We start from the raw sequence: 18,077 nt of genomic DNA, 5'->3' as shown, positions 1-18,077 counted from the left end.
TTAATTTATTCTATTAATAACATGCTACTGAGTAGCCATTACGCCAGCTCAGAAGACGAAACATAAAACACACGTTAATGATTAGAAGGTTGACTGTAAAATTTAGCTTTCATGGATCTGATGCATTTAAAGTGCTGTTGGCAATAGAATTTGGAAATAATTGCTTAGAGCGATTTGCAAAAAATATAGGCAGCTTCGCAATGCAGTTGTGTCTGGTGGAATCCAGGGGTAGGTTGCTGGGGGTTCGCAGGGGTTCGGGAGAACCTCGAGCTACGATTCTGTGCAGTTCAGAGAACCCCCAAATCCCACTCCTGGTTGGCCCCACCCACTCCTCCCCTCCCCTCCCCTCCCAGGAGTCCCCATGCACCCCGTTTTGGATGCAGGTAATTGCAGACTGCGCATGGAGGCTCGGGGAGGGCAAAAAACGGGCCAACTGGAAGTTTGGGAAGGCCAGAAACGTGCCCGTGGAATCTGTTAACTTTTCACTATTTTGTTTTTGGCAGGACACGATGAAGCCTCTGATTCTCCGTTTTCTGGCAGTTTCTTTGTTTTTAGTTGTCCTGCAAGACAGCGTCAGAATGGAAGAATGCATCTTTAGAAAACTGGACATGGAGGACAAAACATTTTGTAGGTAAGCTCAGATTCCTTTATAAGTTTTATACCAATTTTCATTCATCATGACAGCCATAAAGCAAACATTTTATGCAACAACATCAGTAACATTTTCTGAATAAGAGTCATCAGTAAATTAACTTCCTAGGGATAACCATAACTCTTTTGGCAATATTCTATTAAAATGTTTATTCTATTAGATGGTATTAATAGTGTATTTCTGACAGACAAGCATTTATCCATTGATAATATTGGATAGAAGAAGTTGCATACATTTACTCTCTATGTTAAAACTATGGGACATACTATTTAAATTTAGCTGGTATATGCCTCTACTTTTTAAAGAATAATATCAGGCCCATATATGATTAAGAAGTATATAGATGAATATCTATATAGATCAGGGGTGTCCAAACTTGGTCTCTTTAAGACTTGTGGACTTCAATTCCCAGAGTTCCTCAGCCAGCTTTGACCACAAGTCTTAAGGGACCAAGTTTGGACACCCTGATATAGATGATATAGATATCAGGTATATTTATGAGCATTCACACTGGTATCTTTGGTTTTGATGTGTACTCTTTTATCAGTATATTTCAAGAAATTGGATCCTGGATCATCCAACATTTTGTCTTCTTTCTGTGTATGTCAAATTGCATAAGAGGGGCGGAGGAGGCGGTGAGCGGGAAAGAGGCTGCTGGCCGTGCCTGACCCCAGCAGTTCTACCCTCGCCTTCCTCGGGCCGCCTGGCGAGGCTCCTCACGCCTCCCCATGTCGGACACGCGTGGCGGCAGTGACAGCCATCGAGAAACAGGTGAGGCGGCGGCAAGCGGGAAAGTGGCTGCTGGCCGTGCCCGACCCCAGCAGTTCTATCCTCGCCTTCCTCGGGCCGCCTGGTGAGGCTCCTCGCGCCTCCACCCCTTGGGCAGGGAATAACGAAGGGAGTTTCATACCAAATACAAAACAAAAGCCAAGATCAGGGGTGTCCAAACTTGGTCTCTTTAAGACTTGTGGACTTCAATTCCCAGAGTTCCTCAGCCAGCTTTGACCACAAGTCTTAAGGGACCAAGTTTGGACACCCCTGGCCAAGATGAATGAATATGAAACATATTCATAAACTGTGCATAGGGACTACCCAGACGGCTGAAAAAAGTGATTTCTGACAGGTTCTCACACTTTTGACTGGTCCTCACACCTACAACTATCTTTACATTTTGCACCCTATCTTGTAACCGTGGTGAAGAGAAGCAGTTGTGAAATGAGTGATATGGTTGTTAAAAATGCTGCAATGGGCATAAATGTGAGGATGGTCATAAGTGTGAGGACTGGTCAAAAATTACTTTTTTTAGCCCTCTGAGTAGTTTCTATGCCCATAGCCACATCCACTCAGTCACATGAGCAGTTAGCCACGCCCACCAGTCACATGACCACCAAGCCACACCCCAAAATAAGCCACGCCCAAAGAACTGGTACAAAAACCCGGGCCTTTGCTTATTTTTCTGTATTTGGCCCTCACTCAAAAAACTTTGGACACCCCTGATATAGATGATATAGATATCAGGTATATTTATGAGCATTCACACTGGTATTTTTGGTTTTGATGTGTACTCTTTTTATCAGTATATTTCAAGAAATTGGATCCTGGATCATCCAACATTTTGTCTTCTTTCTGTGTATGTCAAATTGCATGCAGAAGGTTTTTTTTGCAAATGCGGTATATATTTTATTATATCACAACATTCATGGCTCAGCCTATTTCTAGAAGGCTCTAAGCAAGGTCAAACAAAGAAGATGTTTAAAAAGTAACAATTCAATTAGTATTTAAAAAGTAAATTAAAAATAAAAAAGGTAACAATTTAGTTAGTATCATTTAAAGCATCAACAATAACCTTGGACATTCATAAAACTAAGCAAATTAAACTGAGGACAAAACATTTTGTAGGTAAGCTCAGATTCCTTTATAAGTTTTATACCAATTTTCATTCATCATGACAGCCATAAAGCAAACATTTTATGCAACAACATCAGTAACATTTTCTGAATAAGAGTCATCAGTAAATTAACTTCCTAGGGATAACCATAACTCTTTTGGCAATATTCTATTAATAACATGCTACTGAGTAGCCATTACGCCAGCTCAGAAGACGAAACATAAAACACACGTTAATGATTAGAAGGTTGACTGTAAAATTTAGCTTTCATGGATCTGATGCATTTAAAGTGCTGTTGGCAATAGAATTTGGAAATAATTGCTTAGAGCGATTTGCAAAAAATATAGGCAGCTTCGCAATGCAGTTGTGTCTGGTGGAATCCAGGAGTAGGCTGCTGGGGGTTCGCAGGGGTTCGGGAGAACCTCGAGCTACGATTCTGTGCAGTTCAGAGAACCCCCAAATCCCACTCCTGGCTGGCCCCGCCCACCCCTCCCCTCCCCTCCCAGGAGTCCCCATGCACCCTGTTTTGGATGCAGGTAATTGCAGACTGCGCATGGAGGCTCGGGGAGGGCAAAAAACGGGCCAACTGGAAGTTTGGGAAGGCCAGAAACGTGCCCGTGGAATCTGTTAACTTTTCACTATTTTGTTTTTGGCAGGACACGATGAAGCCTCTGGTTCTCCGTTTTCTGGCAGTTTCTTTGCTTTTAGTTGTCCTGCAAGACAGCGTCAGAATGGAAGAATGCATCTTTAGAAAACTGGACATGGAGGACAAAACATTTTGTAGGTAAGCTCAGATTCCTTTATAAGTTTTATACCAATTTTCATTCATCATGACAGCCATAAAGCAAACATTTTATGCAACAACATCAGTAACATTTTCTGAATAAGAGTCATCAGTAAATTAACTTCCTAGGGATAACCATAACTCTTTTGGCAATATTCTATTAAAATGTTTATTCTATTAGATGGTATTAATAGTGTGTTTCTGACAGACAAGCATTTATCCATTGATAATATTGGATAGAAGAAGTTGCATACATTTACTCTCTATGTTAAAACTATGGGACATACTATTTAAATTTAGCTGGTATATGCCTCTACTTTTTAAAGAATAATATCAGGGCCATATATGATTAAGAAGTATATAGATGAATATCTATATAGATGATAGATATCAGGTATATTTATGAGCATTCACACTGGTATCTTTGGTTTTGATGTGTACTCTTTTTATCAGTATATTTCAAGAAATTGGATCCTGGATCATCCAACATTTTGTCTTGTTTCTGTGTATGTCAAATTGCATGCAGAAGATTTTTTTTGCAAATGTGGTATATATTTTATTATATCACAACATTCATGGCTCAGCCTATTTCTAGAAGGCTCTAAGCAAGGTCAAACAAAGAAGATGTTTAAAAAGTAACAATTCAATTAGTATTTAAAAAGTAAATTAAAAATAAAAAAGGTAACGATTTAGTGAGTATCATTTAAAGCATCAACAATAACCTTGGACATTCATAAAACTAAGCAAATTAAACTAAGGACAAAACACATACTGAAATAAAAGTCAGGGTATTTTTGAGTTTCTGTCTCCCATCTTTCCTCATATCAGAAATAACACTGCAACTATTTTAAAAAAATAATAATTGTAAAGTCCTTTGAGGAATTGGAAGTCGGGCAGACATAATTGGTAGGACAGAAGATAATTGACAGTAGTAGATAGTAGTAGATAGTAGGGCTATCTGGAAACTTTCAAATTGTTTTATTTATTTCAGAGGAGAACAATATGTTTCTGAATTCTACTCTATAATTGGTCTGAAATGTTCTAAAAAGTACTTGCTCACCAGTGGTGGGTTTCAAAGTTTTTTACTACAGGTTCTGTGGGCATGGCTTAGTGGGCATGGCATGGCTTGGTGGGTGTGGTTTGGCAAGCGTGGCAGGGGAAGGATACTGTAAAATCTCCATTCCCATCCCACTCCGGGGAAGGATACTGCAGAATCCCCATTTCCTCCCGATCAGCTGGGATTTGGGAGGCAGAGAATAGATGGGGGCAGGTCCAGTCAGAATTTTTACTACCAGTTCTCTGAACTACTCAAAATTCCTGCTACCGGTTCTCCAGAACTGGTCAGAACCTGCTGAAACCCACCTCTGTTGCTCACCTTGGGAAACCTGGCAACGGCTTTAAAAAATATGTTAACATTTCCCTTTTATTTTATTCGTCCTCATCCCGCACTTCGCTATCATTAAGGGTTAAATTGCAACCTATGACCATCATTTGTGTTGTAAATGTTGTACCTTTGATGAAGGTATTTTTTTTCCCTTTTTCTTTTATGTACACTGAGAGCATATGCACCAAAACAAATTCCTTGTGTGTCCAATCACACTTGGCCAATAAATTCTATTCTATTCTATTCTATTCTATAGCTTTTCATTCTACTCCACTGTAGTACTCTAGCCCTATGGTTAGATTTAGAGCAGGAATGTCAAACTCGAGGCCCATGGGCCAAATTCAGCTCACAATGTTGTCAGATATGGCATGCAGGGCCGTCCTGGTCAACGCAATACGAAGAGCAAAAATCGTCCCAATCTACCCAGTGCGAAGAGGAAAGATCAGGCCAGTGTGGCATCAGCCAGGTCTACCCAATATGAAGAAGAAATATGCCAGCAGTTTGGGGAGTGGCGTCAAGCTGGCCACGCCCACCTAGTTGACCACACCCATCCAGTCGGCCACGGCCACCTGCCCCCCCCCCAAATTCAACCACAGCCTTGATGTGGCTCTCAATGAAATTGAGTTTGACACCCCTGATTTAGAGGATAGTCTTAGGTTGTTTCCCTCATCCCAACACAAGCTTCAGGGCAGTGGTTTACTACCTGTTCTGTGGGTGTGGCTTGGTGGGCGTGGCAGGGGAGGTATACTATAAAATCTCCATTCCCTCCCCACTCCAGGGGAAGGTTCCTGCAAAATCGCCATTTCCTCCCGATTAGCTGGGACTCGGGAGGCAGAGAATAGATGGAGGTGGGGCCAGTCAGAGGTGGGGTATTTACCGGTTCTCCGAACTACTCAAAATTTCCGCTACCGGTTTGCCAGACCTGGTCAGAACCTGCTGGATGCCACCTCTGCTTCAGGGGCGTGACTGCATCAGATCTTGGCTGTACATCAGTATCAAGAAATTGTTATTTGCCTAACTAGTTGGCTAGGCAATATATAAACTAACTATATATGTTTGCAGTAAGAAAAGCATGATATTGCTTTAAGGCTGTGCTGCATCATGCAAGCATCCTGATTGGTTGAGCTCTGTAGCCAATGTATAAAAGGACTACTAAATTATGGCTTGTGGGGAATCTACAGGGACGCTACAGCATTGTAACCTAATGACATGCTGCAACTGTATATTTGAGCTTTATGATCATTGCTTGATCATGGCTAGTTACTGATTCCTCAAGATACTGACCGTTGTGAATTGAACTGTGTTTTGCCGAACTGAAAGAAGACCTTGTTTGTTTTGCAAGTCTACGTTTGGTAAGAAGACTTGGTTTGAAACATCCCTGACTGACTGGCTTTATATGTGTATGACCTGGAATTGTTTTTGGACTATGACTTTGCCTTTTCCCTAAAAGTAAAGGAATATCAAACCCCAGTTTGTCTGCAAGTGACCGTTATTGTCTACAACCAGTCTCAGTCGTTTTCATGCATAGGGTACTCTGCTCAACAGTCCACAACTTTGGTTGTGAACCCAGCCAATATGCAGTATCCACTCAGAAATATTTCTCGTATAAAGCATATCACTGATCCAAAGAAGCCATTTATTCAAAAGGGCCTTGAAAGCTTCTTCTATACCAATGATTCTTATTTACTGTAACTCATTGAGTCTTTCAGAAGACTTTTGTAATGACTGCTGCAATCAAGAGAGGTTTTCAACAGCTTACAATAATCCATTAAAGAAGCAATAAAACATCCATAAAAAGCAATAAAACATCCATGGTATAACTAGGAAAATAAAAATCAACCAATCCCAGTCATACTAATCCAGTGGTTCTCAACCTTTATAGTGCTGCGACCCCTTCAATACAATTCCCCATGATGTGGTGACCCCTTTAATACAATTCCCCACGATGTGGCGACCCCAACCGTAAAATTATTTTCGTTTTGAATTTATCGCGCCTGAAGCGGTATTGGCTAGCGATCTGAACTGCTTGCAATTGCCTTGAGGATGGAGGCATTAAAGCGGAGACTCCTCCCCTATTAAGTTTATCGCGCCTGAAGCCAGATTAGGCTAGCGATTGGGAGTGACTGCAGCTGGCTTGAGAGGGAGACATCAGAGCAAAGATTTCTCTCTTTTTTAATTCATCGCGCCTGAAGCCGAATTCGGCTAGCGATTTGAAGAGCCTGCAGCTGGCTTGTGGAGTCAACCATTGGAGCGCGATTCTTCTTATGCGACCCCTGGCAAATCGTCATTCGACCCCCAACGGGGTCCCGACCCACAGGTTGAGAACCGCTGTACTAATCGGTAATCGATGGCATCAGTTCATGCCCCAAATAGTTGTCTGAAGTAACTTACTTTTTAATAATTTATGGAAACCTTACACTGTTTAAACAAAAATAAAGATAAATATAAACACATTCTTTTTCCCCCCTATTCTTTCCTAAAATACACCTTCCCAATCTCCCACTCAGATTTCAAATTGTATCTTCAAAATCTTTCTGACAGGGGGAGTCTAGAAGTTTTCTATCCAGAATTGGGAGATGTTGGCTGTTCATATATTCCAAAGTGCAATGCCTATCGTAAACGGATCAGCAAGGAATGGATCAGCCCCGAAGTTAAATATCAGCAGGCGGATATGGTAAGAACTTATTTACTCTTCGTCATTTTATGCAGACGTTTCTGAGGGCGATTAGATATTTTGGTTCATTTAATTACATTGCTCTTCTTTTTTCTTAACGGTGCCTAAAATCATATGTGCAAAAACATGTATGCTTTGCGACGTTCCTCTATAGCAGGGATGCAAACGCAAGGCTCGTGGCCCAGATCTGCTTAGAAACAGTAAAGGACTGACCCGCGATGCCTCTACCAGTGAAAATGGAGCCCAGGCGGGCAGTGCGTGGCCTCCCCAAGCTCCATTTTTGCTGGCAGAAGGCTGCAGGATGCCATTGCAGCCAAAAACGGAGCCTCGATGAGTGATATCAATGAGCCCCCTGGCCACGCCCAACACCCCCACCCCCCCGAGGTCAAACACAACCCTGATGTGGCCCTCAATGAAATCAAGTTGGATACCCCTGCTCTATAGCAAGCATCTGTGTTTGAATATATATGCATATACACACACAAATAAACCCCTACATGTGCCGTTGCGTGATGGTTAGTGGAAACTAGTGGGAAATAATTCAGAACAGGTCTGTGGAGAGTAAAGTTTCCCTTCGCCATGAAGTAAATGTGTCAACATCCAATATGTCTTCCCTCACGGGTGAAATGCTCCCGGTTCTGACCGGATCTGGCGATCCGGTAGCGATCGTGGCCAGTGGTTCGGCAAAGAAATGACACCGCCCAGGTGTCCTGGTTTTAACCAGGAACTAATGTGTTTTTTACCTTCTGCGCATGCGGAGAAGGTTTTGCGCATGCACAGAAGGTCTGCGCGCGCATGTGACGTACACACACGTGGTATGTATGCACTTCCGAACCTGTAAGGAAGGTAAGTAGTTTTCACCCCTGTCTTCCTCACTCCTTTTGTCTCTGAATAGTGTAGCCAGCATATAATTTTCCTACCTACTACGTTGTTAAAACATCAAATAAGCTGTTTGAATTTTATGCCCAAGCAGAAATTTTATACGTGTTACATATAAAAGGATAAAGAGAATAACGATGAAGACTAATGAATGCAAAGGGCTGTTCTTTGCTATGGAATTTTGATTTGTAGAAAGTGCTTTAAAGCTTTTACATTAAGCAATTATGTACTATAGAAGCTGTACAGTAATCAGCTTCCGTTCATTTATTTACTGCATTGCATCATAAAAAGCATTTATGTAATATAACTGCGTTGTTTGATAACAGCATGAACCCAGAACCGTGTGGACACGGTCAGTGGTCTAGATGATATTGTTTGCAGGAATCATTAGCAGCTTGCAGGAATGCTGGCGGCTTTCAAATAAGCACCAATGTTAATGCATTGGATTATAGAGCATGAAAACCGGGTCACCATCATCCCATGGAATTGGATTATTGACCTCTAAGCCCAACACTTCCATCATTCGTAGAACTGAAATACACACCTCCCCCTCAGGATTTACAACGGCTTAATCTAGAGATGATAAAATACATTCAATATCAAGTCAGATTCATCTTGGTGGATGTCAAGTGTGGTAGAACTAACTTTGGTGTGGCCTTACCAAAGGCATCATAAAGTGGTATTAACACTTCACGTGATCTTGATTCTATCCCTCTGTTTATGCAGCCCAGAACTGTGTTGGCTTTTTTGGCAGCTGCTGCAACACGGCTGGCTCATATCTAAATGGTTGTCCACTAGAACTCCAAGATCCCTCTCACAGTTGTAATGGAGGAAGAATTCCACTAGGATATTTGGACTGTTCTGTTGCTGTATTGGTTGTGGGTTTATACTCCCACATCAAGCCCTTAATATCCTGGAAATATTCTGGAGATGAATGAGCAGGAACGGTGTCTTGTAAAATGTTGACGGTATTAGAGTGGAGGGGAAAAAACAGCCCAGTAGATGGCAATATTATCCTTGTTATCACATTGCATAACAGATGAAATTTTCCTAGGGATGATAAAAAGTTAATTCTGTTGTGGGATGTTTTCCACAAGGCCTATCTCGGATTTCTGCTTCTTCTGTAAGATTGCATTTCCGTAATCCAAGCTATTTAAAGAGAGTCAGGAGAGATGCATCTGATCCAATTTTTTTTACTTCCGGTTCTGTGGGCATGGCTTAGTCGGTGTGGCGTGGCTTGGTGGGCGTGGCTGGGGTGGGCGTGGCAGAGGAAGGGTACTGCAAAATTCCCATTCCATCCCCACTCCTGCAGGAAGGATATTCCAAAATCTCCATTCCCAGCCAGAGGTACCATTTGTCGTTTCTCCAAACTGCTCAAAATTTCCGCTACCGGTTCTCCAGAATCTGTCAGAACCTGCTGGATTTCATCCCTAGTTGTTTTTTATGTTTTTTTTAATTTTCAAAAAAACCTTTATTAACTTTTAAAAAATAAAAATAAAAATAAAAATACATCTATAACACAAATACATCCATAATAATTATACAATTCAACGTACACAATTCTTAACTTTATTCCCAAATATTCCTGTTTAATCAAACATATGTAAATACAATTTATGTTTTATTTTGTTCTATTCCTTTCCTATTTTTAATTTCTAACCATTGATACCTAATTTTCCCAAGTTGAGTAGTATTCCAAGTCTTCCTTATTATTTAATTCTTTAATTAAGTTTGTCCATTTCTGCACATTCAAAAATTTTCCGGATTATTCCAAAGTCTGTTGCTATAGTGGACATTTTCCAAACTTGTGCGAGTACGATTCTCGCTGCTGTAATAATATGAATAATCAGATATTTAATCCTTTTGGGAAATTTTCATATTATGGTTTTAACTGGGCTTTAAAGCATTGTTTTTGTATTTGAATTTATTTTTGTACGCTCTCTGTTACCTCACTTGTGGGCTAGTGAAATTCCCTCTACATGGGGCTGCCTTGAAAAATACTTGGAAGGTTCAGCTGTTCCAGAATGCTGCTGTGGCTGTTATTTTATCCTTCCTTTTTTTAAAATGTATAACTCAAGGCGGTGAGCATATGTAATACTCCTTCCTCCTATTTTCCCCACATAAAAATAAAAAAAACCCTGTGAGGTAGGTGGGCTGAGAGAGACAGTGAATAATTTAAAATTCCTGAGCTGGCTTTCATGCCTAAGGCAGGACTAGAGCTCACGGTCTCCTGGTGATTGGCCCACAGTCACCCAGTCAGCTTTCTTGCCAAAGGCAAGATTAGAACTGAGAGCCTCCAAGTGATTAGGCCAAAGTCACCCAGTTAGCTTTCCTGCCTAAGGGAGGACTCACTGCAGTGGTGGGTTTCTACCAGTTCGTCCCGGTTCGGACGAACCGGTAGTGGCGGCGACGGGAGGCTCCGCCCACCTGCCCAGACGTCATCCCAGATGCTCTGCGCATGCGCCCGCACTCCCAGTTCCAAACCGGTAGCGAAGGTAAGCGGAACCCACTACTGACTCACTGCCTTCTGGTTTCTATACCAGCATTGTGCTACACTGACTCTTTGTAATGGAATGTGTGGTTGATTTTGGGGAGCGAGGGGAAGAGATGCTACCTAGTAAACAATCAGACAAGAGAAGCAGGAGCCCCTGGTAGCTTAACAGTCCCAATTTCTGCAGGGAAGGACTTCATTTTGTTCCCGAGCAGAGTGGCCAAAAGCTGAACTACTTTATTTGTTACGATTATTTTTATCACGACTAAAATACTAGGGTTTGAAAAGAATCACATGAAATTTGAATATTTTATGGATGGTAAGAAAACCCAATTCCTCAGATAACATCTGTAGCATCTTCTAGTGTTCTGTGCAGTGGTGAAATTCAATTTTTTTTACTACCGGTTCTGTGGGCGTGGCTTGGTGGACGTGGTGTGGCTTGGTGGGCGTGGCAGGGGAAGGATATTGCAAAATCTCCATTCCCACCCCACTCTGGGGCCAGCCAGAGGCGGTATTTGCCGGTTCTCCAAACTACTCAAAATTTCCGCTACCGGTTCTCCAGAACCTGTCAGAACCTGCTGGATTTCACCCCTGGTTCTGTGCCCTTAAATATTTATATTAGGGCTATCTGGTCATTAAAATGTTAAACTACGGTAGATTCTAAATCTTCCTGAAAGATGGAGATTAACAAGTTGTGAAATATTTTTTCTGCTTCTGATGTACGGTAGTATTTTTCAGAGTATCAGACGCACCTTAGTTTTTGGGGAGGAAAATAAGAAAAAAGCTGATTGGCAGGTGGATCGGCCTCCTGGAATGCCCCCAATCAGCTGTTCCCAGAGGGGAATTTTAGCAACAGGTTCCTTGGTTTTGAGCTCTGTGCCTTGTGTATTGTTGTTTTTTTTGCTTTTTTTCTGCCTCTGAAACACCTTTTCAGAAAAAACATTTTTTTCTGCCTCTGAAAGCCTCCAGAACAGCTTAAGAAAAAAAGCCTTTGAAGCTCTGTTTGGGGGCTTCTTTTTTGAAGCTCTGTTTGGGGGCTTCTTTTCTGAAACTTCGTTTCTAATGCTTTTTTCAGCCTCTGAAACCTCCGTTTGAGAAGCTGGGCAGGGATACATTCAGAGTATAAGATGCACCCAGATTTTCACCCTCTTTTTTGGGGGGGAAAACTTGTGTCTTATACTCCGAAAAATACGGTATGTAATTGTTGAAATGTCCCCAAGTGACTCTACATTTTAAATACTTCTACGTTTTTCATTGCCTGTTACATTCAGTCAGCCAGCAGAGAGCATAGCATGGATAATATATCTATAAACCTCTTGTCTACATGCTATATGTGGCTGACTTTTTAATTTCCCCCAAATAACTTGGTAGATTTCCAGGCAAGAGTCTCTTCAATTACAATGAAAAATACACAAGAGTGCTAAGGTTTGGAGTATGTGATAATATATTTTAAAATATATATCCAGGCAAAGGAAGAAGTTATAATAAAATAAAACGTGAAAAATACGGCTTTTGAGATTTCAAGTTCCTGGTGATTTTTAAGTAATTGATTTATTTAAATCTGCCTAACCTACTTTATGTCAATTGGCAATTAATTTAAAAAGTCTACAGCTATGATAGCAGGGCATTTGGCAAGCAGTTTATCAAATGGTTGTGGGCAGGGGTGGGTAAACTGGGATGAGATCTTATGATGGATGGAAGCAGTTTATGAATTATGTAGCATCCAAAGCAGGGTTGAAATCTAAAATTTTTCCCTACCGGTTCTGTGGGCGTGGCTTACTTGGTGGGCGTGGCTTAATTGGTGGTCATGGCTTGGTGGTCAGGTGACTGAATGGGCATGGTCAATAATAATAAATAATAAAAATAATAAAGTATACAAAACTTGGGAGCACATCGGTCTACCTTCTTTAAAAATAGAGGCACCGGTCTACTAATTGCCTTTTTTTGGGAGCGCACCGGTCTACCTTCTTTAAAAATAGAGGCACCGGTCTACTAATTGCCTACAGCGCTGATCAGCTGTAGTGAGGCACTTTGAAGCGCCGCGGCAGTCATTTAAGGCCATTTGCAGCTATATCAGAATAATAATATAACTATTTGGTAACTAGTTTTGTAATTTACCTACACATTTTTTAAAAAAAGAAACAAACTTATTGCTGTTAAAACTGTTTATAGCTGTAGTGAGTGTTGAATTATGACAACTGTACATTCAGCTACTTCATGACGTGCTAGTAATGAAATGATAAATATAAAATAATAATAATAAACCAATATTTAAAAATAAAATAATAAATAAATAATATATCTAGAATGGAATGGAACATACTGTATTTCTATAAATCACAGATGGAGAATCTTCCAGTGGACTCAACAGATATTCTTCTAACTATAAGAATAAGATTGATTAATATTAGCAAAGTATTGTGATAGAGGAAAAACTAAGATTGCTATCAAGCTTCAGATCTAAATTACTGATTGTTTAAGTTTTTTTTTTACCAGAGCAATGTGGAAATACATTTTTATATAAATGAAAAATGTAGACTATCCCTGTCTCCATTTTGGAAATGTCAGTTAGATTGGAAGTACGTGTTATATCAATTCTGTAAGAGGAATCTATTGCATGACACATATTTTAAGGATGGGCATATCTGTTTAATTAGAATACCTTGAACAACAGTTCCTTATTACACATTGGTGATTTTTGGAAAGGCAACATTAACAGCATTTTATTGTAGATATAGTTATTCCAAAAGTTTCAGCTATGCTTGTTTTTTGTTTAAAGCAACTTGTGTACCAAATGGATTAATATTACTTACGCTCTCATGGTTTATATACCGCAGATGTTAAGACGTAATGCTCCAGTTTTCAATCTATGATAGAATAAGCCAAAATGGCCAAGTTTTTTTAAACGAATCTATGAGATACATTTTAATTTTCACGAGCAGAGAATATTAATTTGTCCGAAAGTTCTCCTGTTGCCAACTACGATTCCTTCAATGATGGATACGCCGTTGCTCAATAAGAAGTTCAGCTTAGACTGAAAACATCTGGATACGTTGGTAATACGCCTTGTCTTTCAAACACTTCAATATTGCTTTGCTCAACCAAAAAATAAATTGGAAAAGAAAATTGAACATTGCATCAATTTGGAGCAAGTTTATAAATTCTGCAGCTAAGCAATCCCAATAGAAGATGATAGATCACTAGCAAACATGCAGTCCCGGTCTTGATGTATAGTCGCATTAGCTGAAATGCCGTATTACATGATTCTGCTTTATTACCAGTGTTTGTGGCAGACAGAAAAACAGATTACACTTGAGATCAAATCGATAGGAACTTTATTTACTGGCCTCTTAAAAACATATTTCTGCACTTTATAAAAACATACGGTAGATGCTATTGATAGAGCTTGTCTGCTTGTTAAAAAGCAATTTACCCACAGCAGTTTTTTAAAGCTGCAATTTATGGCAATACTTTTCTACCTACTCTTCCACATTCCTCTTTTCATCATTACATTTGATGACTTCCTCAGAGGATTCCAGAGGTGCTAGCCATATTCACTGAGGGTTGAGACCGTCTCCTTTCCGGAATATGTTTGGTTTTACTTTTACTTCCACTGATATACTTGGAAAGATGATGATATCCATCATCAATCTGCCTTTACTCCTGCTTGGTTGACAAGCCACGAACAAAAAGGGAAGGAAAACCACATTGTATGCAACAGAGCGAACCAATTCAAGCAGCAAGAATAAATTTAGTCTATGGATACCTTTTGAGGAACCAATAACTTGATCTTCAACGAAGTCAAAAAGCATTAAATATTAAATTGTCATTTAGAAGCTTCAACTGGTTTTCTTTCTCATGTTAGATAGAAAGGAAGGAAGGAAGGAAGGAAGGAAGGAAGGAAGGAAGGAAGATTTTTTTGGCTGAGTGTGATTGGACACACAAAGTATGTGTCTTGGTGCATATGTTCTCAGCGTACATAAAAGAAAAGATATGTTCATCAAGAATCATAAGGTACAACACTTAGTGATAATGTTGTAAGCAATCAGGAAACAATATAAATAGTTATTTCATGCTTATGCTTATATATACTGATGTGACAAATAAATAAAATAAAATAAAATATAAATCGTAAGGATACAAAGCAACAAAGTTACAGCCATGCAGTCATAAATGGAAGGAGATGGGTGATGGGAACGATGAGAAGATTAATAATAGTGCAGACTTAGTAAATCCCTCAACTCCCAACTACTTGACTCATGCAACTAACTAACTCATGGTTCTTGCAATTTGCTCAGAAAGAGCAACCGTTTAGAGTTGCTCTGACTTCCTTCGGAGAAATTTTTACCAGTGATAATCCAGCATCCAGAGGAAGTTGAAGTCGTTTATGTCGTACTATGTAAACTTCTCAAAATATTCTATTTGCTAGCTAACAGAAACTTTCGCTCTCTAATATTAAGAAATCTGGCATATCAAGAGGTATTGTTGGAGTACGCTAAGCTGAACTGCTAATGTCTTTTTTAAGAACTTCTTTGCATGAGTAGGCATGGTAGAAATGTCATTTCTTATCCATAGTATTGTTTATGCTCTGACAAGAAACTTAACCATCTCAGACAAACAAATGCTCTGTCTTGCACATTGGCAAAAAAACAAACAAACCAAAATATAAAATACAAATTAGATGGACATGACCTTATAGATGACCCTCACTCTGTCAAGGACCTTGGAGTACTCATATCAAATGATCTAAGTGCCAAAGCCCACTGTAACAACATCGCCCAAAAGACATAAAGAGTTGTAAAACTAATTTTGCATAGCTTCTTCTCCGGTAATATTACACTACTAATCAGAGCATACAAAACATTTGCTAGACCAATTCTCGAATACAGCTCATCTGTCTGGAACCTGCACTGCATATCGGACATAAATACAATCGAGAGAGTCCAGAGATATTTCACAAAAAGAGTCCTCCACTCCTCTGCTCGTAATAAAATACTTTATGCCACCATACTCCAAATTTTGGGTTTAGACAACTTAGAACTATGCTGACTTCAGTCTGACCTGAGCATAGTACGTAAAACTATCTACCACAATGGCCTACCTGTCAGTGACTACTTCAGCTTCAACCACAACAACGCACGCGCAAACAATAGATACAAACTCAAGTTAAACCGCTCCAAACTCAATTGCAGAAAATACAACTTCAGTAACAGAGTTGTTAATGCCTGGAATGCACTACCTGACTCTGTAGTTTCTTCCCCAAACCCCAAAAACTTTAACCTTAGACTGTCTACTGTTGACCTCACTCCATTTCTAAGAGGTCTGTAAGAGGCGTGCATAAGCGCACCTGCGTGCCTACCGTCCCTGTCCTAATATTTTTTTTACTTACTCTTTTCATATATCCAAATTATATTTATACTTTTACCTGTTATCTTATATGATTGACAAATAAATAAATAAATATTCCACTGCTCCAAGCAGACGAAGGATAACTTCACTACAGCCTATTTATTCAACCTTTAAGTGTGCATTTAGGAAAGAGGTTGATATACTTTAAAGCTGCAGAACGTTGATGGGTTTTACTTTGATCTCTTTAAACAGTCTATAGTAATCAACACTTAAGCCACCTTGTGTGAAATAATTGCATAACAAATGCATAAAAACAAAATGATTCAACAAATGACAATTAGAACTTGTGATATACAGAACAGATGCACTCAGTGTACCATATTATAATGTGTTAATACAAGATTGACAGCACAATAATAGAAGAGAAGAACTACTCAGCCTATAATTTTAAACCAAATGTGAGGCTGTTCACGGAACTCAAAATCCCAAGAGGCTATAAAATCAGAGATAACCTGCCACAAAAGTCAAGAAGGCTCATTAACAGGTTGACTGTGAATTGCGGGAGGAGAATTTCTCATGTTGGGTGTGTTGGAAGAAATGTCCATCTGGGTTCAGTTCCAAGTGGGGAGAAAGACTTTGGAAACATGGAGGCTGCTTGAAAAGATAGTTTAGCGGTGGACAGGACCACACGGTTTTGAGGTCCTGGGCAAAATGGCTTTTGGGTGAGAGAGAGAGAAAGAGAGAGAAAGAAAGAGAGAGAGAGGGAGGGAGGGAGGGAGGGAGATTTATACCTTCTGTTGGGCTTTTGAATTTGATTCTGTATTCTGATTGGTTGTCAGACTCCCGTGGGGCCGTGCAGGGGTAACTTTGTAGGTTGTCTTTTGAATCCCAGGCTTGGTTGAGCCTTGCTGGATGATGATGTAATGGAAGGGCTTTGGGCAATTCCTATTAAGGCTCCGCTGAAGGAGGTAGATCTTTGTTATGTAAAATAGACTGGTTTAGTGGCCCCTTGACAAAGGTGGCGGGGGTGGGGGGGTGGGACCGAGTTTCTGCCTCTCTTTTAGGGGAAATATTCTGCCCTTTTAATATTTCCTAAAATATCTCATTTTCCTAGGAGAGGGTGCATGCAAGCTACCACTTCACAAGTTTTTGGAATCTAGAACGAAGAACATTTGCAATAGAGTTTTGTTGTTCATTGCGAAGTCGTGTCTAACCCATTGCGATCCCATGGACAATGTTCCTCCAGGCCTTCCTGTCCTCTACCATCCTCTGGAGTCCATTTAAGCTCACACCGACTGCTTCAGTGACTCCATCCAGCTACCTTGTTCTCTGTCGTCCCATTCTTCTTCTGCCCTCAATCTTTCCCAGCATTAGGCTCTTATTTATTTATTTGTTTAGCCTATTTATTTGTTTGTTTGTTTGTCTAGTCTTTCTGTATGTGTGTGTGTGTATGTATATGTATATATATGTATGTAGGTCTTTGGTTGTTCGGGTTTTCTCCCGTGTAAAATTGGAAATGTCTTGGCAACGTTTCGACGAAGTCTCATTCGTCATCTTCAGGCTTCAGCTTCGTGCTTCTGGGAGCAATGTGTGATCGCAGCTGTTTCTTCCTTTTAACTGCTAGTGGGGGTTTGAACTGATTGGGTGGGAGCTTGGCTGTGCTCTGATTGGATGGAGGTTTTTTTGTGCTCTGATTGGCTGGGGGTGTGTCCTGTTTGGGTGGGGGCTTGGTTGTGCTCAAAAAAACCTCCATCCAATCAGAGCACAGCCAAGCTCCCACCCAATCAGTTCAAACCCCCACTAGCATTTAAAAGGAAGAAACAGCTGCGATCACACATTGCTCCCAGAAGCACGAAGCTGAAGCCTGAAGATGACAAATGAGACTTCGTCGAAACGTTGCCAAGACATTTCCAATTTTACATGGGAGAAAACCCGAACAACCAAAGACCTACATTCAAACACCCGTGAAAACCTCA

At 40.3% G+C, this 18,077-nt stretch overlaps 1 protein-coding gene across 1 annotated transcript in view; it reads left to right on the top strand.

Annotated features, from left to right (window-relative positions):
- PEBP4 (phosphatidylethanolamine binding protein 4) overlaps positions 1-18,077 on the top strand; it is a 342,691-nt gene that overhangs the window by 9,780 nt on the left and 314,834 nt on the right. The window contains exons 2-3 of the mRNA XM_058194679.1: positions 3,197-3,324; positions 7,250-7,382. Of these exons, the coding sequence (XP_058050662.1) occupies positions 3,203-3,324; positions 7,250-7,382 (255 nt within the window). The 5' untranslated portion in view covers positions 3,197-3,202. The remainder of the gene's footprint in view (positions 1-3,196; positions 3,325-7,249; positions 7,383-18,077) is intronic.

This window comes from Ahaetulla prasina, chromosome 9 (assembly GCF_028640845.1).
Source record: "Ahaetulla prasina isolate Xishuangbanna chromosome 9, ASM2864084v1, whole genome shotgun sequence".
Classification (NCBI taxonomy): domain Eukaryota; kingdom Metazoa; phylum Chordata; class Lepidosauria; order Squamata; family Colubridae; genus Ahaetulla; species Ahaetulla prasina.
This window is presented reverse-complemented; position numbering and strand designations above follow the sequence as displayed.